The sequence below is a fragment of the Cibotium barometz genome, chromosome 48 (genome assembly GCF_041138505.1).
Source record: "Cibotium barometz isolate CiBa-2024 chromosome 48, ASM4113850v1, whole genome shotgun sequence".
Lineage (NCBI taxonomy): Eukaryota > Viridiplantae > Streptophyta > Polypodiopsida > Cyatheales > Cibotiaceae > Cibotium > Cibotium barometz.
In genome coordinates this window covers 9,905,082-9,928,482 of record NC_141093.1, presented here as the reverse complement: position 1 = coordinate 9,928,482, position 23,401 = coordinate 9,905,082, and the positions used below count along the sequence as shown (strand labels likewise).

General features: G+C 41.1%; 1 protein-coding gene and 1 pseudogene across 1 annotated transcript; one reads left to right on the top strand and one right to left on the bottom strand.

Moving 5' to 3' along the window:
* Positions 1-5,781: 5,781 nt before the first annotated feature.
* Positions 5,782-20,785, bottom strand: LOC147610792 (uncharacterized; annotated as a pseudogene).
* Positions 16,595-17,754, top strand: LOC147610793 (uncharacterized). Its single transcript, XM_086785072.1, has one exon. The coding sequence runs from the start codon at positions 17,218-17,220 to the stop codon at positions 17,752-17,754; it is 537 nt and encodes a 178-aa protein (XP_086641198.1). The 5' UTR covers positions 16,595-17,217.
* Positions 20,786-23,401: the final 2,616 nt, after the last annotated feature.

The following is a 23,401-nucleotide window of genomic DNA, read 5'->3' as shown; positions in this document are numbered from 1 at the left end:
ACAACTTTTAAAAACTAATTTAGCTTGTTGTAACTATCTATCGACGGCGGGTACTATGGTTGGTGGATCGTGAGAAAACATACAAATATCATAGAGAGAGAGAGAGAGAGAGAGAGAGAGAGAGAGAGAGAGAGAGAGAGAGAGAGAGAGTTGACGCATGCTAGACATATGTGGTTGTATAGACATGATCACGTTTGCATGCACTGGAAGGTTGTTTAAGGGCGAGAGGGAGGGGTGGGCGGGAGCGAGTACATGTGTATAAGTAGTGCTTCCATGTTTGTGCATGCATGCTTATGTTTTCATCAGGGTCTACTTTTGCATGTTGCCCCCCATTTTGCATAGAAGGGCTATACAAAAGAGGCCTTTCTTAAAAAAGGGCATTGTTTTTTGTATGCACTTTGATAGAAAGCCTCTCTTAGACATGCGCTTCAGTTTTTTTTAACCTTCAAAGTTCACATTGTTCACTTACATAAATTGAGACTTTTGAAAGGCTTTCCATCATATGTATTTTATTAAAATTACATAAAAATAAAATATGTATTTCTCATACTATAAGCATGTAACAATAAACATTATTTAAACTCATTGGCCAAAGAGAACGATTACATGATCTACACTTGGATATACATAGCTTTATCTATAAGATTCTTAAAAAGGTGAGAGAGAGAGAGAGAGATGACACATCGGCACATGAAATATGTTTGTGCATGCCTTTGTTTTCATATGAATATGTATCCGTGTGATAGTTGTGCATGTGTACTTGCGATTATACGTGCATTTGCCTAAGGATGGAGAGCACAATGAAACTCGGTTTTTCGACAAACTTCTTTATCACAAATAATTTTCTTTACTTTTCCAATGTACAAAAGTCCACTAGATATATAGAAGTGCATAATTTTCTATTTTTAATGCGATTGAACCTTTAATACAATCTTTTCATCTCTCTAGAAAATTTAGAATTCTACATATACTTCTTTCTCTAGGCAGCATTACCTAACAAGGAAAAAAATCTCATAGAAAAGCTTCTTGTGTATATGCCTCACCGATAATGATGCCTCGATCAATTAGAGGCTCTACATGATGATTACTGATTATGCTTGATGTTTGATCAATCACGCTTTAATGGTGCTCGAGCTGCTGGCCGATGTAGCATGTTCATATCTCGGGAGTTGGCCCTCAGCACTAAGTAGCAGGTTGACTGTCAACGTAAAGTAAGGGGATATACGGTGGCAGTTGTTTCGACGAGAGGCAGGTGCCGTCTGATGGACGACTGCCATTTTTTTGCAGGAGGCTCAAGAAAAGACACACTATATATATTTGTTTTTGGTAGTTTCCTCATGGTGGAGACTTGACGTAATGGTAAAGCTATAAGATTTCAACATCGCGACCCGGGTCCGAAAACTTGCTCCCCCCCCCAAAGCATTTTTGTGCCCTTAGGACCTAAAAAATTTTCGAAGTCCCCAACCCAAAATGGGGTTGTAAACCCGGCCCCACGTTTTTGTAAACCTGCCCACGCCGGGAAAAAAAGCTCACTGGCGGTCGGCGGACCCGGGAAAAAAAGCTCACTGGCGGTCGGACTTACTATCGTTGACACTGGACAGCCAAAAAACGGTCGGAATCTGGCGGGTCAGTATGATTTTTTTTTTTGTAAACCTGGGCCAGTGCCACTTGCTTACAATCACTAATCAGGTTTACAGTTACTATGCATGCAGATAGCATTAATGACGCGGGAAGCGGGCTGAAAGTCATCCTCTGCGGGCTTTCGCATCATCTCTCCACTTTAGGGTTCCCATGCTTCCATGGCACGAATCTCTTGAAGCCTAGCACTTCCAGGCTTTTCTTGAAAGCAATGTCATCAGGTAGAAAACTTGCAGGAGACTGTAAACATCTAGCTAATCTTAGCTCATTAGGATATTGTAATTTGCGCTCATCGCCAACCATCCCTTGTACATATTGATTGTTCTGTTTGGTACCTCATCGATGCTTAATCATGTACCTTCATGTGCAGGCCATCTAGGTGATTGGCAGCGCCTTGTACAAGGGTATGCTGCCATCGCGGATTTTCCTGCGGCTTGTTCGTATAGACAATTAATGGAGTTGTACCCTCATGCTAAGGTTATCCTCAGTGTACGAGACCCTGAGAGTTGGTACAAAAGCCTCTCACAAACAATGCTAATAGTGTCACATAATGGTCCGTTTAGTCTTGTTTACCAAATCATACGCCCATACACCTACCACTGTGTAATCACTGACCTCTACCAAGGAATCATGAAGGGGAAGCCTGAGGACAAGGAATTCGCAATAGCAGCGTACCAGAAGCACATAGAAGAGGTAAAGCAGCATGTGCAACCAAATAGGCTTCTCGTATATGATATTGAAAAAGATGCAGGTGGATGGGCCACATTGTGTGATTTCTTGGAAGTTCCTACACCCGACCTCCCCTTTCCTTCAATTAATGACCGACAGTCTTTCCAGCGCTCACACAGGACAAGTGCCATGCTTTATGGCATCGTTCTTGCTTCCTATGTCGGTTTTCTCTCTTGTACAATTGCTTTCCTCCTCAAATGCAAAATTGTTTGGTAAAACCATCCCTCCCTCAACACCTTCTATTTGTGTGTTCATCACACACAGTAGACGTCTTATCTTGCTATGTCCATCAACATCCCCCCAAATCTACCTTTTTCTCTCTGTGTGTTCTCATCACACACACGGTAGACGTCTCATCTTGCTATGTCCATCAACATTATATATATTTTCACTCACACACACCGTAGTTTGATCTATTTGATCATGATTCGGTGCCAATCAGGCTAACCCCATATTCGGGCTTACAATATATATATTTTCACTCGCACACACCGTAGTTTGATCTATTTGATCATGATTCTCCACTTTTGTTTTGGTGCCAATCGGGCTAACATGGTAGACGTCTCATCTTGCTATGTCCATCAAGGGGCACTAATTAATGAACATTAGTAAAGTTCAAACCTTAGTCTTTAAAGTTTTGATTCATTTTAATTTATAAAAAATTAATCTCTCTCTGCTCGTTTCTCTCTACGTAACCCCAGTCCCTCTCTATGACTCGCCTCATTTGCACTTTCTCTCTATCTCTCTCTATCCCATATCATTCGGGCTAACCCCATATTCATTAATTAGTGCCTCTCAAGAGGTAATTAATCAATATTACTAAAAGTCAAACTTTAATTTTTAAAATTTTGATTCATTTTGATTTATAGAAAACTAATATCTCTCTAGGCAGCCCAGTGCCTCTCTTTGTCTCATCCCATCCGCAGCTTCTCTCTATCCCATGTCCCCAACCTCTCTCATCGTTCTCATACTTGATTGCGTGAATAGCCAAAAAAAAGCAACGTTGAACATCATCACATATTCAGACAATGTGAACTGCAAAAAAAAAACGATGTTGGAACATCATCGCATATTCAGACAATGTGAACTATAAAACACCATTGTTGTGTCTTTCCTTCCCTGCTCGTTTGAATGGTACTCTCTCTCTCTCTCTCTCTCTCATGGGGCACAGCCCAAACCCATGCTCTTGTTTAGCATGGCTATTTAGCTCCAACATGCGTACGTCATCTTCAAGATTCCTTTTTTTTAAAGGTCCATTAACTTTTATGTAAGGTCCTCCCGCTAAGGTCATGTCACTCTCTTCCTTCCAAACTAATTAATTAATGTACAAAAAAATTGGGCACCCATATTTGGTGTATATGAATGCTAATAATATCATCACCATCATTACCATCTCTCTTTTGCTTTCGCACTATAACAACCTTTAATTTAGTTGTTTGAAAAATATTACTCATACTTTCATAGTAGCACGACGAAAGGAAGTGGAAGATTGACTATATCTTAAAGATATATTGGCTTATATTTTCCTTTCTTCAACCTCAACATTAACTTTTTTGTCATAAAAGGATTCAGTAGTTTGATCTTTCTTCGTCTTCCTTCTTCAATTTTGACTTTCTTCTCTCATAATTGACTCAATGATGCCACTATACTGTATTAACCAGTTTTTATGACCTCTACCAATGCACAAACTAATGCTACGATTAAATGTAGGGAGTCATATAATAAAGAAAACACAAGCTTTTTGTATAGAGAAACTCAATTGCTAGGGGGTTGCTGCTATTACACTACTAGCCATTGGGTGTACAGTGACTCTTGTAGCGACTCTTTTTTGTCGTATAAGCGACGCTATTTAGAGTCACTACTGGAGTCGCTGCGATACGTCGTTTATACGACGCTGTTAGCGACTATTGTAGCGACGCTTTACGTCACATAAGCGTCAATTTTTTAAAATTTTTCTCAACCGTCGCATAAGCAACGAAAAGGTCGCTTAAGCGATGACGACTGCGTCGCTTATGCAATGCCCGCGCAATGAGAAAAAAACGGCTAGCCGATAAATTTATACCGATAGGATTATATATATACATACTCTTATTAGTGCCTCTCTCTCTCTTTCTCTAGCTCTATCTAGTATTGCTCTCTCTCTTTGCCGCTTACTTCCTTGCAATTGTGATTGTACTCGGTGCTGTCATTGTTTTTGCTGTGGAGATTAGTTAGACCGGGTGTAAACGAACATGAATTATGGTAAACAGCGCTATCTAGCTCTCTTTTATTGTTAATTTTTGAAATTGAAACTTTAAATTAAATGAAAATTAGACTCTATATACCTGTCACTCACACTCTCTCTCCCCGACACACATATAGACATATTATATATATGTGTGTGTGTGTATATATATATATATATATATATATCATACACACACGCACAGTGCACACTCTCTCTCTTCGTTATTAGGAGCTCGTGAGGGGAGGGACACTCTTGGAAATTTTGAAGGTAGCCTACCATGAGCTCCAGAGTCTGTTGCCTGTTCAAATAGCGTCTAGTTTTCATGAAGCCCTTCTAGACTTAAGTAATACTATTTCCTGTTAGAGTTACAGTCCTGGGGCACTGCCCATTGTACCACATATGCACACACTTTTTCCCTGTCACATTTTTTCTCTCCACACGACTGTCTGGCTGGTCGGCCTGCATGCATGCTTTCCTGTATATAAGGAGGGCCATTAAACTCCATAACTGTAGCTGCCAGGTTAGTCGGTAGGTAGAGCTTGAAGCCCGTGGATATCAACAAGGAGAGAGGGTTAGATTTGGTACTTGGTACTTGATTTGGTATCATGTTGAAACCTCGGACTTGCAATCGGTACATGGTACATATATTGGTACATGGTACATGGTATTGTAATCGTAATAGCTTATGTTGAGCTTGATACTTTGAAATCACGTGCTTTGAAACTTTATAGTTCGGATCTTTAAGCTTGAAAGTTAGCTTGAGTTGATACGTAGCGTAGAATCTGGGACCTCTGCAAAAATTATGAAAATCAAAAGCTTGTTAATATTAGAGCCTAACATAGAAAAACATCACTGGAACTGTGATAAAGATTTTGATTTATCTCTATCTAGCTTTCCAAGAGCTTTTGAGAAATTGTTGATGCTTGCCAATCTTTTGCTTCTTTTGATGTGTTACAACGTGGCCTCGCCTCTTTCCTTGTTTAGGGTTTTTTTTTTATACGTAAAGATAAATAAATAACGTTCTCGCAGATACTTAGGCTAATTAACTTACTGACAAATAATTAATTGTTTGACAATAGACAAATTCAGTGATGCAATGAACATACGTCAATATATATCATCAACAAATATACGTACATGTGTCTAGAGTGTGTGGTGATCAATCCTCACATATACAAAACAGATCCCTAAGTATGATCACTACATGAGCCATCACTATACGAGTCGCTAGTATCAGACTCGTGATCACCATCACCATCACCACTGCCACCACCTGTGCCCCCACCTGCAACACCACCATCACCAGCGCCACCACCCGTGCCCCCACCCGCGATCATGCCGCTGCTCCTCTCAGCCTCTGGGCGTCGCCCCTCGGCCTCCTGTCGAGCCACCTCTTTCATGTCGTCCTCGCCATATTGCTCCTACATTAGTTTAGTGAAATCAAATAAGAACATATTACAGTTAACATGAAAATAAACTACAAAACAAAACAGTGATACCCAAAAGTGGATTTGGCCTGTCACAGCAAGTGTCGCCTGCAAAGCGCGGTAGCCGTTGTATGTGGCGTACTCCATCTCCTGCGCTGTAGGTGCACGACCATAGTCTTTGGTCTGCATCAAGACAGAACCAAAGACATTGATTTCTTCATTCAATAATATTACCTTTGATTAAAGTTAAAATTTGAACGGTCTATACTCACAAATGTGGCCACAAATCCATCCGGCCTAGTCTAGATGTGTGACCAGCTTGCAGTCTCTTTCGTGCTGCCGTCTATGTAAATTTGATTAAACAAAATAACATAGATTAGAGAATAGTTAGAATCAATCTAGCAAAGTTCATATTAATTCTAATATACGTTAGCAAAGGCACACACCTTCTGCTGAGGAAAAGTGATGCATAGGCATCTCTCCTTGCAGAAGTATTGCCATGTCTCCATGCACATATCAGCCCTCCTCTTGTTTGTCTCCACCATACAGTAGCATCTATTTATTTTTCATATTACAATAAGCGTTAGAATATACAATAGAACTTGTTAGATTTCAATGTTTTGTTTCTTTTATTGATTTTTTAACTTCAATCATTTGATAAATGACTCATGTTTTTATGGTACTTGAAAATCAGATTCGGACCAATCAGAGGGTATACCGCCACCTCCTACTGTTGGTGGTTGGGGTGCACAGAGTTCCAATATTGCACATGAACCCGTTTATGATAATTTCTACTACGATGAGTCTATTATACGCTGGTGCGCTCATTGTCGTGGCACATATCGGAGGCCACGACAGGAGTGATTTTCACATGAGATGACTCATGGTACTTTTGAGCAAGCACCACCACCTGAGGAGCGACATCGACGTATGGTATGTGACTGTTCTCCCTTAGTTTTATTATTGGTTATTTTATAAATCAAAGGCTCATATATAATGCAACCATATTATATATGTAGGTATATTCACTTGATGATGAGGATGACTTCACTATCAGTGGTGCACATGTCCCTCGCACACGGCACGGATAGGTCATTTGTCAGTTGCAGCTCGAGGTTTCTCGACGTCCTCTACCTCTTGCTTTGGAGGCTAAGACGGGTGGAGATCATCCGTTGCCTACTCGTTTGCATTCTCGAGTACATACATATGATCGAAGATGATATGGAGGTGGAAGAGAGGATCACTTCCTTTAGATGATGTGGTTTTTAGCTTCTGGAAAAATCGCTACATGATTGCTCCGTCTACCATCAGTGGAGCAGGACGAGGCCTCTTTATTGCATAGGATTTGCATGTGCCCCCTCGTTCAGAGGTCACCCTTATGTCTTTTTGTGGACCTATATATAGATGGGGTCCATGGCATCAGCTTACTCGCTACATTCAGAGCATGAGTACTTATGGGTTATGTCTCAATGCAGCCTCTCTTTCTGATAGAGGGATTACCAATGATTTTATATTCACGTGATCACAAATTTTTTTTTGTTAATAACATGTGTTAACATGTTAACATGTTCTTAAAAAAGCCGGTGGGAAGCTCCCTGATAACCGGATAAAATCCCGCTGGGGTTTTGCAATACCCGGCGATCCCGTCGGGAAAAATAAAAAACCCGGCGGGTCCCGCCGGGGTCGTCATCGAGCCCGGCGGGCTACAATTTTCTATATATATGGGCCCGAGGGGCCCTTTGGGAGTTCATTGCTGACAGTATACACAGGTAATGAGACTTGTGTTTGTGTGTGTGTGTGTGGGTGTGTGTTCGTGCAGGCAGCCGCCCATTGTCGCAATGCGCGGCAGGATGTGGGTGGTTCGCCACACGAGGGGTGTGTGTGTGGGTGTGTGTTCGTGCGGGCAGCCGCCCATTGTCGCAATGCGCGGCAGGATGTGGGTGGTCTGCCACACGAGGGGTGTGTGTGTAAGGCCATTCTTCGGAATGGTGCTTACCCTGGGGCACTTAGTCGTCGATAACGCGGCTAGTCTGTGTCCTATGGTAAGTCTGGCACGCTGTAGTAGTACTAGTCGGTAACGCGGCAAGCATAGTATCGTTATGGTGATGTCACCTTCCCTTCCCTTCCCTTTGTCAAATGTGGGCATATGGTCGGTAACGCGGCCAGTGTATGTCCGTATCCTATTCGTATTCCCATAGAATCGGGCGGCAAGTTGGTGTCGTCCGCTAGTGCATATATTGTTTTTTGCATATTGCGGCATTTGATCGTTAACGCGGTCGAAAAAATGTCATAAATTTTCTTGCATATTACGGCATGTGTTCGTTAACGCGGTCGAAAAAATGTCGTAAATTTATTTGATTTGACTTGTATTGTTTTTATTGTGTGTGATCCATGCAATACTTGGTTGCTAACATGGCATGAGTATTTCATGGATCAAAGTTTACATCATATTGTCTTTACGTTTTATTTCATAATATCGTAACTTGAAAAAATGAATATCTCTCTCTCTCTCTTCCTGCCCCCCTCTCTCTCTCATGATACACTTCACAACTCTTTCTCTCTCTCTCTCTCTCTCTCTCTCTCTCATGATACACTTCACAACACGATAGATGTGTAGATGAGGATTTCTTTTTTTTTCTCTTAAAATATACATAATTCTTAATAATTTCTTTTTTCTCCCTCTATTTACTTAAAAAATAAAACAGTACATTATTTTCCTCTTTAGGAACTCACAAAAATATTGAAAATGTCATCTAATGTTTCTTCTCTCTATCTATCACAACTCTCTCTCTTCCTCTCCTCTCTCTCTCTCTCATGATGCACTTCACAATTCTCTCTCTCTCTCTCTCTCTCTCTCTCTCTCTCTCATGAACTTCACAACTCTCTCTCTCTCTCATGATACACTTCACAACTCTCTCTCTATCACGATAGGTGTGTAGATGAGGAGTGCTTTAGGAATACAAAACATTATTTTCCTCTCTTTAGGAACTCACAAAACTATTAAAAATATCATCTAATGTCCCCTCTCTTTCTATCTGTCACATATCTCTCTCTTCCTCCCCCCCCCTCTCTCTCTCTCTCTCTCTCATAATACACTTCACAACTCTCTCTCTCTCTCTCTCTGTCACGATAGGTGTGTAGATGAGGAGTGCAACATGTATACACTTGATAAGTAATAATGCACTTGTTGCGGTTGTCTCACGTTCGATAATGTATTGCATGATGTTGAGTTCAGTAATATTGTTTGATATTCCGTTTTTGTTTGATCATTGATAAGTAATGATACACTTGTTGCTGTTCTCTCACGTTTGATGATGTGTTGGATGATGTTGATTTCAGTAAAATTATTTGATATTCCGTTTTTGTTTGAACATTGATAAGTAATGATACACTTGTTGCTGTTCTCTCACGTTTGCTTGATGTTGATTTCAGTAATGTTGTTTAATAAAACACCTCATTGGCATCCCGCACGAGGCTCTCCTCGAAGGGCGAACAATAGGCTCTGGTGTTTTTGGCATAGTAAAAGAGTATACAGTTAAAGGTATATCATTTTCGCCGGAGCACATTACTTTTTGCGGAAAGCACTACAAAGGAGAAGGCAACACCAAGTTTGAGAGCTTCCAGGCAGAGCAGGGCATGCAGGTTCTACACCCATCAATTGTTAGGTGTATTTCCTTCACAAAAGAATCTCCTTGGATCACTATTTTCCCATACTATAATGGCGGCTCGCTTGGTGATACTCTTCTGAAGGTCCCCTTCAGATTCACTGAGTTCACCAGAGCAATTTTCCGTTTGGATCGAGGATGGAGACAACCCCCGCCCGATAATATTCCTTTAAGTCATCTAGAACTTTCTAAAATAAAACAAATAGTAATAACCATGCCACATATTATGCATGCCCTGGTGGAAGGCCTAGCGACAGCACATTTGACAGGAATTGTACATACGGACCTACATCCATTCAATGTAGTGTTGGATTTTACAAAAGAGTTGAAGCCACGCGTAGGTATTATCGATTGGGGGTTACTGCTGAGAGCGCCCAAAAAACGGGTGTCTCTCAATTTTGTATTTGAAGCAGATAAGAACCCTAAGAAGGTGGCACAGGCGGTCTCCTACGTAGACAGAGAGCGAAATAAACGGCCGTGGATAGCCCCGGAGTTTTATGATCCGTTTTTGGTAGATGTATACACTCTTGCATCTGATGTTTTTGCTTTAGGGTATTTATTACAAACTTTATATGAGTTTTGGCAGAAAGTACAAGAGTTGTGGATGGATAATAGTTCTTATGACAAAGTTACCATGGATACTATTATTTATAGAGTTAAAAATTGGATGTGCCTGCCTAATCGCGACGAGCGAAAATCTATTTTGCAAGTAGTGGAATTTTTTAGATCACTAAATACTGACCCAACGAGGGCACAACGCCCTCTTGTAGAGCTATCAGTGTCATTCACCCCAATTTTGTAATGATACAGTATCAGGAGATTAAGTTTCAAGAATGGCACTTTGTTTCTCTCTTCAAAATTTGATATGTGCCCATTTTGTAATGATACAGTATCAGGAGATTAAGTTTCAAGAATGGCACTTTGTTTCTCTCTTCAAAATTTGATATGTGTCCATTGTTTGAAATATTATCTCATTGAGTCTTTGCAATATCTCTCTCCTCTTGTGGTATTTAAGTTTATGTTTTCTCTTTAAAATTTGATGTGCGCACATTGTTTGAAGTATTTTTTGAGTCAAGTGGATATTTCTCATTAAGTCTGCAATACATATCTCCTCTCGTGGTGTTAAACCGTTTAAGTTTTTGAGGGTAATGGTCAATTTATCTTACGTTGATCTTTACAGTTCATTAAAATCCTAAAGTCATTTACAGTTCATTAAAATCCTAAAGTCATTTACGTTCATGCAGATATGGCAGAAGCGCAAGCAAACGAGCATCAAGAGTTAGCCAAGAAGGCATATGAGCGAATGAAGGCCCTTGCACATGGCCTGACAGCCCGCGAAGCTACGAGAATAGCATGCGGGTTGTCGAAATAGACAAATCCTACTTATGCCCAATGGAAAGACATAAACAAACGCGTAACCACAGAGATGATAAAGGAAATATGGCCATGTCCAGATGGCGAGATAAAGAAGGGAAGATGGAAGGTTTCGCGTTGCACTCACAATGATATCAAAATTAATGTTGAGCGCATTGTCTTGGAGGTGTACGGTCGTCCTCTCCATAACTCCGACACTCCACTCTATTTTGCTAAGATGCTATATGCACAATTTATCCTAGAAACTCCAGTGGATTTCGCCTCCAGAGAGGCCACTGTCAACACCCATGACATACGTGAAGAGACAGTGAAATTCACAAGGGAGGAACTTGCTCTCATGGTGGAGGGCGCTGGATTGGAGTTAAACAAGGTCAAAGAAAGCTTAGGGGCACAGCTAGCAGAGAAGGAGAAAGAAGCTGAGCGATTATCTCAAGCGTCAACTCCTCCCCCGGCCAATAGAGGGATTCAAGAGCAGCTCACAAAGATCAGCCAAGATGTACAGACCATCTCTTCACGTATTGCTCCTGTGCGCCAAGGAAACCACATCTCTCGTTTTTTTATACATCCTGATCTTGTGGGAGTTTCTGCTGAGGCTACTAGTTCCTCCACCCCCCAATGTCCTGTATGTTACAAAGTATTCGATGGGTGGAGCGGCCAGTATATACTACCCTGTGGACACTACTACCACTTAATATGTTTAGTGAGGCAAATGCAAAATATTTCCACATGTGCATTATGCAGTGTCCCAATAAATCAAGGTATTTATACAGTGTTCGGCATGGCTAGCGAATATAAACCACCAGGACCTTTAGATGCAACTCCTAGTGCAATTCGCAATTTATTTCAAGATGAAAGCTAGGAAAGACATAAATCCTACTTTTGTATTGATAATTTCTCCAAATACGATCATTTGTACAAGTACTTTTTATGAAATTAATGAAATGACTTCTTCCTCTATGTCAGTATCTTGCTCCAAAATTCTTTCACCGTTTACCCTCTCGTCTGCTAAATTAAGCTCATCTAAGTCAATGTCTAAATTGTCTTCTATCTCAAGGGTGGTGCACGACGTGTGTCCAACATCAAAGTTCTCGTCTACTACATCATCACAATTGTACATCCATCTGGGTATATCTTCTTCATACTCTTCGCTTTCAATGTCTCGCAAGATCTTTTCATTGCAATACATGTAAACAAGTTTATATGCTCGATCTGCAAGAAGTCGATTGCGAATAGTACTGTGAATATATTTGTACATGCTCCAGTTTCTTTCTGAGCCTGAGTTTGAAGAGCAATGACTTAGAACCTTCATCGCAAGGTTGCGCAATAAAGCATAATGCTCACCACCATTCATCATCCACCATTTCCATGCAGGTTGCTCTTTAGCCATTTGTTGAACAAGGGAGTTGGAAAATAAACCCTCTTTCAATCGAAATGAGGTCATCTCCTTTATGCACTTTACATGATCATCAACATTATTATAGAAAGTGTTTACCACTTTATAAAAATCTTGCACCACCTCAACGTTGGACATCAAATCCATATTCCAATATTCAGGATTTAACATGTAAGCAGCACTGTGTAGTGGTGAATGCGCTCCAATCCATCTAGCATGAAAGTACTTCAATAGGACTTTTCTTTGTCTACTGGAGAATGGTACACGCTATTGCTTTTCCACCACTGAATGCTCTAATTTCTCAAGACACTCCAAAATCTGCTGGACAGTCCACCATTGCATCCATGCTTTCCCGAGATTAGACGCTCTTTGATCAAGACTTCGTACGGCATACATAACAGGCATCATTACATGGTATGCATCCATCACACTGTTCCACCAACTTCTTCTCGTAAGTGCTGCCTTCAAGACTTTGATTTTCTCTTTCACTTTTTCAAGCTGACCCAGTGATGAAATGCCATGCATGTAAATGTTTCGCAAACTGCATCTTTATTTCGAAGAAGAGACTCAAAAGTGTAAAAGTGAGTGCAAAACCTAGTCTCCGCTGGAAGCTTTAATATAACTGACATGCGAGGTCAAAAAATATCTAACACTCTCTGTCTCTTGAGCATGAATCTCACAAGCTGGCAAGCAATGTCGACGATTGAGGCAAACCATTTGGTATCGTCACTTTTATACCAATCTTTTAATACAAGATTCAAACTATGAGTATTACAGCCTACCGAAAAAACATGTGGATATTGTCGCTGTAGGATTTTGGATGCATTCTTGCAATTCTTTGCATTGTCCATGACGACTTGGACTACATTTTTGGCACCCACTTCCTCTATCACAGAGCCAATGACTTGAGCAATGTAAGCCCCAGTTTTGATTGAACCAGCAGAATCCACGGCACGGATGAAAGTCTCACCTCTAGGTGAAATAACCATTATATTAATTAATGGTTTTCTTTGTACATTAGACCATCCATCACTTACTATACTACATCCAGAAAGCTCTATATTGCTAAGAATTATTCTTTGTACACGTTCTTTTACTTGCGCATAACATTTCTCTAATAGATCATTTCGCATAGCATGGTACGTAGGCGGTGAAAACCCTGGTCCAAACTCACCAATTTTCTTCCATGCTCTCTTCCAATGCTCACTGTCCACCATCATCATAGCACTCCTAGAAAAGTAAATCGCTTCAGCAAGGGCGAGTTGTGCATCATCGAGCCGACCTTGACGTAGGCTTTCTTGCAATGAAGTTTGACGCATGGGTATATTTCCTACGTCAAAGTTCCGCTTGCTAGAAGATGCCCTGGGTAGATTACTTTTTGGTTGCACATTGACGTTCGGAGTACAAGCAGGCGATGTAGTGGGAGTTTGATGATTAGAACAATAGTGTTCTTGCTGCCTTGATACATTAACGGTAGGAGTGTCATGTTTTCTTGAATCTTTCTTTTGAATTTCTTCTCTTATGCGTTAGGCCACTACAGGTGCAGAGGGGTGGGTACATGACTTTTTCTTCGGTTCGCCTAAAAAGTATTCTCTTAGTCGAGGCGCCCCACCTGATTTTACTGCATGGCATAGCTTACACTCCCAATCTATGAATCAATCACTAACGTTAATTGTATATTGCCACTCTATCCCAGGTGCCTTTTTTTTCCTACTATTTGGAATTTGAACTTTATTGGAGGTATCACTGGATCCAACATTGTCCTCCATCTCAACAAATAACCTATTCAAGCAAGCATATAACAATGAATACACAAATGAAAAAACAACAAAGTCACTCACGTATTACAAAACATACATTAGCAGACAAACTACTTCGAAACTATCTTGACAAATACAAAAGATCATCACATAACACAAAACTACTTCGAAACTATCTTGCAAGGTCTCACTACAAAACTACTTCGAAACTATCATGCACATTGCACCCCCAATGAAGGATGCCTTTTGTACCCAATTAAGGATACTTTACACAATCAAAGATCTATGCTTGCCCAATACTCTAGTATAGGACAATAGACCTTCTCTAACATTCACAAAGAAAATCAAAGATCTATGCTTGCCCAATACTCTAGTATAGGACAATAGACCCTTGTCTACTCTAAACTATATCAAGTATCAAGAACCAATACAAGCCCCTAAGCAAGACTCTTGGCTCCATCAAACCATTCATAAAGCAGAATGAGGTAGATTACCTACATAGCTCAAATGCAAAGCTGAATGACTCCAAATTTATCCCTAAATCTCCGCAAGTATTAGCTACGAACCACACCCTACCCCCAATTCAAAGAACTAAGGATGAGTAGCTCAACAGCCTTAGGAGTGCCTACAAGGAAAGACGACAGCCCCCAAGATAAGGACGTTCTTCCCAAGAGGACACTTCTAGCAACTCGAGAGCTCTACAAGTACTTTGAGGAGAGATATCACGCCCCCAAAACAAGGACTATCTCTCCAAAAGTTCCATGATGGGTGTCGGGCAGTGTTTATAAACAGAACAGAACCCCGCCGGTGTTCTTTGGTTTTCTCGGTGGGCCCACCGGGATATATGCTTATCCCGGTAGGCCCGCGGGGAAAACAAGAAGCCCGGAGGTGTTACGGGACTAGTGGGTTCTGGCAGGTCATTGCTCAGGTCATGTGAATATACAATGTGATCACAAGTTTTAATATGTTAACAACAGGTTTTGTTAACGTGATCACGAAATTGTGAAGACGTTAATGAAATCCCTAGGGATTACACATGCAGAAGGACAAAGACTCTATGTTGACGGAAGACCTTACTCCTCTCAAGGAAACAAAGCAGGTTTAATCAGTAGTAGTCAAGGGATGAGTTCAAGAACCAATTGCATGTTTGTGGAGTGTGAGAATAGTCATGAACCAGGACATATGAGTAGGGATGTAGAAAGATACATAGTTGTCAATGCTATTAGATCATTACGTGGTGCTGGTGATGAATTACTGATCAATTATGGATGGCGTAGACCTCCACGAGCACCCTTAACAGATGAGGGTTGAGAGCTTCATTGTATACAATTCCTAATGTTATTTTGACCTCTTGTACCCTGATTCTACACTTTAATTGCACCACGTTCTCTACTGTCTCTAATTTAATTTGATAACCGTCTTTTATTGTCTCTAACTATTTTGTATCTGTGATAATTATTGAATTCCATGCACATCTCTCTTTTCTTTTATATAGAAGCATGCTATTGATACAATCTTCTTTGCCTTCAAATATGTAGATTCTGGATTATGACATCGACAATACCACAAATCAACATTCACATGATGTATCTCACATGTCAATAGAGTGCATGAGGATCCTATGCAGGAGTGATCCTAATGCGTATGCAAGACTAAAGAAACAATATTCTCAGGGCTTTAATGGACGTGATGATATCTTTGATAACGATGATGGCATGTCTGATTTTATTGAGGATTGGTATCAAAATAATAGTGCGAGCGATATTCCTAATAACAACGAGAAGTATCTTCGAAAGCTCTAAAGCGTATCTACGCAGGAAGCCAACTGACACGACTCAGTGCAAGCTTACTTATTCTTAATCTTCAAAACCGTTTTGGATGGAGTAATCTATCCATTTTAGCACTTTTTAAGTATGTAACAATCTAATATATTTTTTTGTTACATTCTAAACATGGTTGCTTCTTATTGATCATATTTTTAATGAACTTGCAGGCTACTCTCTCAGAAGTTCTTGCTGACAAGCAATTCCCTTCCTGCATCACATGATGAGGTGAAGAAGATGATAAGTAGTCTTGGACTTGACTATTCTTCTATACATGCATGTCCCAACGATTGTATTTTATATAGAGATCAGTATGAGGACGGTGTGACGTGTCCAAAATGTCAAATGCCTTGTTATAAAGAGGAGAAAGGTAAGGTCCCTAGAAAGGTATTGAGACATTCTCCCCTGGCTCCACGTATAAAACATATTTTCCAAAGTCTTGAATTAGCTAAGCTTATGACATGGGGAGCGGAGCACAAGAGCAAAGATGGAGTAATGCGAATTCCATTAGATAGTCCTGCATTTGAGTATATTAATTTGCGATGGCCAGATTTTGCAAAAGAACCACACAATTTAAAGATGGGTGTAGCATTAGATGGCATGAATCCATTTTCAATGAGATCAAGTAAATGGTCTACATGGCCAGTGGTAGTTATTAACTATAATCTACTCTCGTATCTCAACATTAAGAAAGAGCATTTAATGCTCTCACTCTTAATTCTAGGAAAACGACAAGTTAAAGATCTGAATGTTTATTTGGCCCCTCTCATCCACGATCTTCAAGATTTGTGGAGAGGAATTGATGTCATGGATATGTCCAGAAGCATTGGTCAAAGACAGTTCATTGTTCGTGGAATTTTTGCATGGACTATCCACGACTTTCCAGCATATGGTTTTTGCTTAGGTAAATGGTTTAAATATATATATTGTCTCATACATTTGTACAATGTTCATTGCGCTAACCATATTTGTTATGTTTTCCATGCAGGGATATGTACCAAGGGTTATAAAGCTCGTCCAATTTGTGGTGATTGGTTGAGATCGACTTATAGCAAAAACCTCAACAAAAATATATATCTTTGACATAGACGATTTTTATCTGAAGATCATTATTATTACGAGACAGAAGGCAAGCCATACATTTTAATGGAAAGGTAGAAGGAGGGAGATGTCCAATACCAATGACATCGAAGGATTGGTATCTAAAGTGGACTGTTGGACCCGCTATCGATCCGGAGTCGGAGATCATAAGCGGCGATGATGATGACGCTATAAAGAAGCGAGCGAGAGGAAAACTTGCTCTAGCTCAAAGTCCTTCGATATGGTATACTTTGGAATATTGGAAGGATTTGAGGATATGTCATGTTCTTGATCCTATGCACATATTCAAGAATGTTGGTCATTCGTTATGGCAACACCTCGTTGGCTTGAAAGACACAGCGGCAGCAAGAAATGACTTAAAGGATCAAAACTCAAAGCCCAATCTATGGGCACTTTATGATGAAACTCAATGTGAGACAACCTACGAGCCTGCCCCATGGGTGCTCAAGACAGAAGAGCTGGAGACTATCAACAAGAAGATTCAGTCGATTCGTACGCCTACAGGATATGGAGCATCTTGTCGAAACATGTTCACTCTGGATGACAAGAGCTTGTCCGGTTTAAAAACACATGATTGGCACAATTTTGTGAAGGTAAATCTATCTAGATCTTTGTAAGTATTTATTTTCTTGCATGTTTTGTTGATCGGATTAATCATGTATGTAGCATGTTCTACCCCTTGTTATTGATGGATGTACTACAAGAGGAGTTCGAGATGTAATATATTGCCTTGGATCGCTTGCAAGGTATTTATCGGTCATTAATTTTTAGTATAAAATTTTATTTGATATCTTCTTAATTCAAAAACATCTCTAATGTCTTCTTTCTTTTACTGATAGATGGATTACATCTAAAGAGATTGCCAAAGGGTCAATTCCACAAAAGAAGCGTGAATGTATAGAGCTTCTTTGTTTAATGGAAAACGAATTTCCAACCTCCTTTTTTGATATCTAGGTTCATCTTCTAATCCATCTAGAGGACGAGATAGAGCTCGCTGGTGTTGTGAGCACTCGATGGATGTTTTGGGTCGAGAGATTTATGGAAGTATTGAAAGGTTATGTACATCAAAAAGCAAGACCAGAGGGTTCTATGGCGGAGGGATGGATGCTTGAAGAATGCATGTATTACGTTTGTGAATACCTTGAGAAAACCGATTCTGAAGCTCCATGCGTATGGACAAATGAGTCGTCTTCTACCATGTCAGACGAGGTATTGTCTGGTAAGGGAGTCCCTTTCGACTTAAGGTCCAAGATAAATTGGATATTTCTACTTTCATTGTCTATAATACCGAATGCATACAACAATTCGTTGATGAGTATGAGAAGGAACTTCCAAGCAAACGAGTTGGCAGACGTAAAAAGAGGAGATCCAGACGTCAAACCAATGTAAATAACAACGGGGACATACCTACTTTCATGGATTGGTTATACACCCGTATGGGTGATTAGTGATCATGAGCCAATCTCATTGGAACAAAGAGAGTTTATGATCAGGTGTGAAAGACAGGTAACTTGTCGGGATTTGAAAGCTCTGAACTAAACAAATGAATCTCATTTTTTTTAAATAATTTATTTATTGGTCTAGGCTCGAATGTATACCAACATGTGGGCTTATGGACAACATCTTCGGATAAAATCTATTGACGACTTACGTCTAACTCACAATTCTTGCGTTGTTGCCTCTTTCAAGCAATTATCACGTGCAAGTTCAAGAGACACAAATCTTATCGACAGTGAACTTGGTTACGTGGGAACCATAGTCGGCATTTATAAAGTATCGTATCATTTCTTCAAGTAGGTAAATGACATCTCTCTTCATGCAACAATGACATGTAGATTTCTTGAAGCTATACGAAGTCAACAAGAATAATGAAGATGAAATTTTATTGATGGTTAATCTCAGAGATGACGATGAGGACTATTAGTCTTACATGTCAACTCACGGATCCGATAAGATTTAATCTCAAAATAATTCATTGTGAAGTCATGATTTTTATTCTTTTGAAAACTTACTAACAAGGGTGGGTGGTGGGGAGTCTCGTGGGGTGATAGCCTCATATGGCTAGTGTCGGGGTTCGATTCCCCTCAGACTCCTTTTTCTTGCTGTAGCTGTGTAGAGGGTAATTTCAGCTTCAAGTTCACTGAAAGAAAGTTCGTATCAAGATTCGATTCCCCTCCTCTACCAAGGCTTCTATCTCGCGTTTCAACCCCAATATCAGCATCTCAACCTTCAGTACCCTCAATCAAGCATTGTCTCCCCTGGATCGATTTGGCCTAGCAGTAGACCATCAAAGCCAGCAGTCTTCTAGCATTTCGTGGTAGTAATTCCAGCAGCACCCTCAGTGAGTACCCGTAGTACCCTTAGCCGCAGCACCCCCCACGCTGCCCATTTGCTGCTCCAGCTATGCTCTCTCTGTCTATGACACTATGGTCACCCTAGCATTGATGTATGGTCACCCCACCTTTGATGTATGCGGTAGCAATATGGGCCCCATGCTTGTCAGCCGCCTCATGAACATAGATTGAGAGACCACATATATGTATGATCTCACGCTTGTTCCGCAGCAAACCATCAGTACCGCTATTCTACCTGACATTGGTATCAGAGCTCTCTGGTGGTAACTTTTTGGTCTCATAGGTCATTTTGGCCTTTTGAAGACGTAAATATAGCATTTCATTTTGTTCCATTTCTCTCTCTCTACTTACCGTGCATTGTCGCGTCGATGACTCATGAGTTTGCACATTTGCTTTAGCAACCACTTCCGACTCCATCATGTCCCAAACTCCGTCTCCAGTGTGTTGATGACATATTTCTTGTCATCCTCAAGTTGATCGCTGCATTGCAAAATAAAGTCAGTTAGTAATTTAAATAAAAAACTGTAATTCATATTCTTTATGTTAAATAATACTTACTGCCATGGTATATGAACTCGCTGTAGATAAGACATGCAAAGGTCTCTCATCCGACGTCGTCTGAAGGCGATGCCGGCTCCGACCTGAAGGATACCCCCGTTAGGCGTGATGTCACATGTGACACCCAAAGTGCCAGTGCACGTGCACATCAGCACTGGTGGGGGCACTGGTGGTGTGGTACTCTACCGCCGCCGTCGCTGATGCCTACGTGCAATACAAACATACGATATATTGAGATGTGAGTTCTTAAAAAGCACTTCGTAATCGCCATAAAAGATATACCTATGGGACGAACGGCCACTAGCCTGTGAATCAGGTGTCACCTGAGTACCAGGAGGTACATCAGGAGTAAGCCGCTGACTCTCGTGATGTGATGTACCTAGGATAGGAGTCCTAAGCAAACAAAGACATTAAAAGGATATATATATTAAGAATTCTATATGTAAAAAAAGGATGACATTACTATTTTATCAATCGAGAAGCTTTACCGATGCGCTGTAGTGTGTGCATGAGAAGAAGTCTCCACTCTTGCATGTGGCTGGGAGGATGTACCCTCTCCAGGTCGTACGGGCATATTGAATCTCCCAAGAATCTCGATGGCGCCGTCTAAACCCGCATCATCTATCTCCACATAATCTGCCATGGCCTCTGACAGTGTATCTCCAGAAAGTCCAGTGCCTCATAGCAAAGTCTTGATGATCGCCAGCTTCACTTTATGGTGGGTGTGGTCACTCATCGTATCTATATATTTAAAACAACTGTATGTCAAACTAGAGATACATTGTTAGAGGAGAGCTCAATCTATCTAATCAGAAACATTGGCTAAATAACTCCAAGCAAGATGCATCCACATCTCGAAGTTTGCAAGTCATATATGGACTGTTGCAAAGAACGTCGAAGAGTCATATATAGGATCCCATAATTTGGCCCATAGCAACGGCATCTATGTTCAAGAACATTATTTCTACTAGTAGCTACCCAAGTTTGCAACCCTCAAAACATTAAGAGACATTACTTAAGACCCAAGCATCAGAGCTTCTCCATGAATCATAACCTCTCTATCTTACTAACTCGCAATGTGGCTAGTAGCACCCTTTCTCTCTATCTCTCTATGCCCTGTCAACCCATGATCTTCCTCTCTCCACCCCCGGCTTGAAGATAAGCAGAAGGGCGCCCATGACCAGGAGTATGAGCGCAACGAATTGCTCAAGTCCTTTGGCTACATAGGTGGCCAGAGAGTCATCTTGTTTGACAGCGGCAACACGGAGGATGTGGTCACGGAATAGGCTGCTAGGCGTGCCTGTTTCGAGCTGTGACTCCGGTGTGGACAAACAAGTTGAGGGTTTTAGCATAGGTATGACAATGAGCATCAAGTATGAAGCTCTAGGTGCTAAATTAGTGATTCAGGGCATGTTGAGATTCAAGCTCGATGTCAGTGTGAGCCAGCTATGTTATGTGCTGGCAAATTAGGTAGGAACATGTGTGAGACATAAATGACCGCGTGTCCAGCTGGTCATAGTGTGTGGATATTAGCTAGGGTTAGTAGAGTGTGGACACAACTCATTGTGTGTTGTGTGGATTATGGATGAGGGCATTATGCTTTGTGTTGTTGAAAACAGGCGCAGCCAGCAAACACGCGATGACGCACGAGGCCCAACCGGCCGGGGGCTCCCCCTCCCTTCATCCCTATATCCACTATAAAGGTGGAGGGATAATGGGAAGGAGCCCCCTTATCTCTATTTATATGGTGCTTGGAGGAGGCCACATTAGCTTATGGGATATTCAACGAGAGGTCAACGACATGGCAGCCAGCGTATGAAGATGAAATTCCAACACCCTCCCGTCATCGAATGCTGGTGACACTCATCCATCACGACAGAGGCTCTACACCAGGACTTGGCTCAGAGGCACGAGGAGTTTAGGGTTCAGAGGCTCACAATTTTCGGCTTGACCCATGACTACACACGGCTTGGCTCAGAGGTTCTACTGGCGGGCTTAGGCTCAGAGGCGCACACTTTTGGCTTGTCCATGGCCAGGCTTGTACACACGGGGCAGCAACAGCAGCAGACGACGAAGAGGATGGTGAGACAGGCTCTGATACCATGTTGAAAACAGGCGCAGCCGGCAAACACGCGATGACGCACGAGGCCCAACTGGCCGGGGGCTCCCCCTCCCTTCATCCCTATATCCACTATAAAGGTGGAGGGATAATGGGAAGGAGCCCCCTTATCTCTATTTATATGGTGCTTGGAGGAGGCCACATTAGCTTATGGGATATTCAACGAGAGGTCAACGACATGGCAGCCAGCGTATGAAGATGAAATTCCAACATGTGTGAGAGTGGACATGGCTTCCCTCTATGGTTAGGGTTTGCAATATACATTAGGGTTTGCTCCTGTGTGTGTGTCTCCTCCCTCTCTACCGTTCTTTCAACATGGTATCAGAGCCTTGTGCTGTTTATTAGGGTTTATGAGTGAGTGAGTGAAGAGGGAGAAGAAGCTGTGAAGCTTGCCATTGGAGTTGTGAAGCTTGGAGCACACCAAATACTATCAGATCTGAGAGCTTGGCCTATCGGGTAAGGTCTTCTAAACATCCTTGAGCGGATTGCAGGTGATACAGGCAAAAACAAACAAAATAGAGCAAATCAAAGCAAAGAGAAATTCTGGTTTTTGAAGCTTTCCATTAAAGCTTGGGAACATTGATGTATGGTGGAAATACATGTAAATCTGGCAAAGCAAACATGTATCTGACAATGAGGGATGTATTGGCAACTTCTATGCAAGCCCTATTGTGATTTTGGAGCATTTTGGAAGCATTTGGATGTATGAAAATCTCTGGTTTTTGAGCTCTCACAAAACAGAGAGAAGGAAGCCCAAAATTGATGCATTTGGAGTGTGATTTTGGCTAATATCCAACCATTGGTGGATTGCACATGTACCTAGGTGTCTTGGGGACTTATTACCATCATCAATTGTCAACACAAACTCTCCTAAACCCCTCATATGCAGGCGGCGCAGCCAGAACTGTGAAAACAGAGCAGATTTTGTATTTTTTGCCTACGAGGAGATCAATTTCTCATTGGGTGCTTGATATTTTCTATAATTTCTTTATCAGTTGGATGCTTTATACTTTGGAGAAGAGGGCTATGTGATTTGTTTGGTCAATTATGCCTAATTGAGCTAGGAATGAGCTGATTAAAACAGGCTGTCCATTGGTTGCAGAGAAACAGAGCATTTTTAATTGAGCAATTAATCTTTGGTCTTTTACAATTGGAAAAATTCCTCTTACATGGAGTTGATGGACACTATTGCTAAGCTAATGAATGCCTGGTTGCTCAATTTGGATAAATATT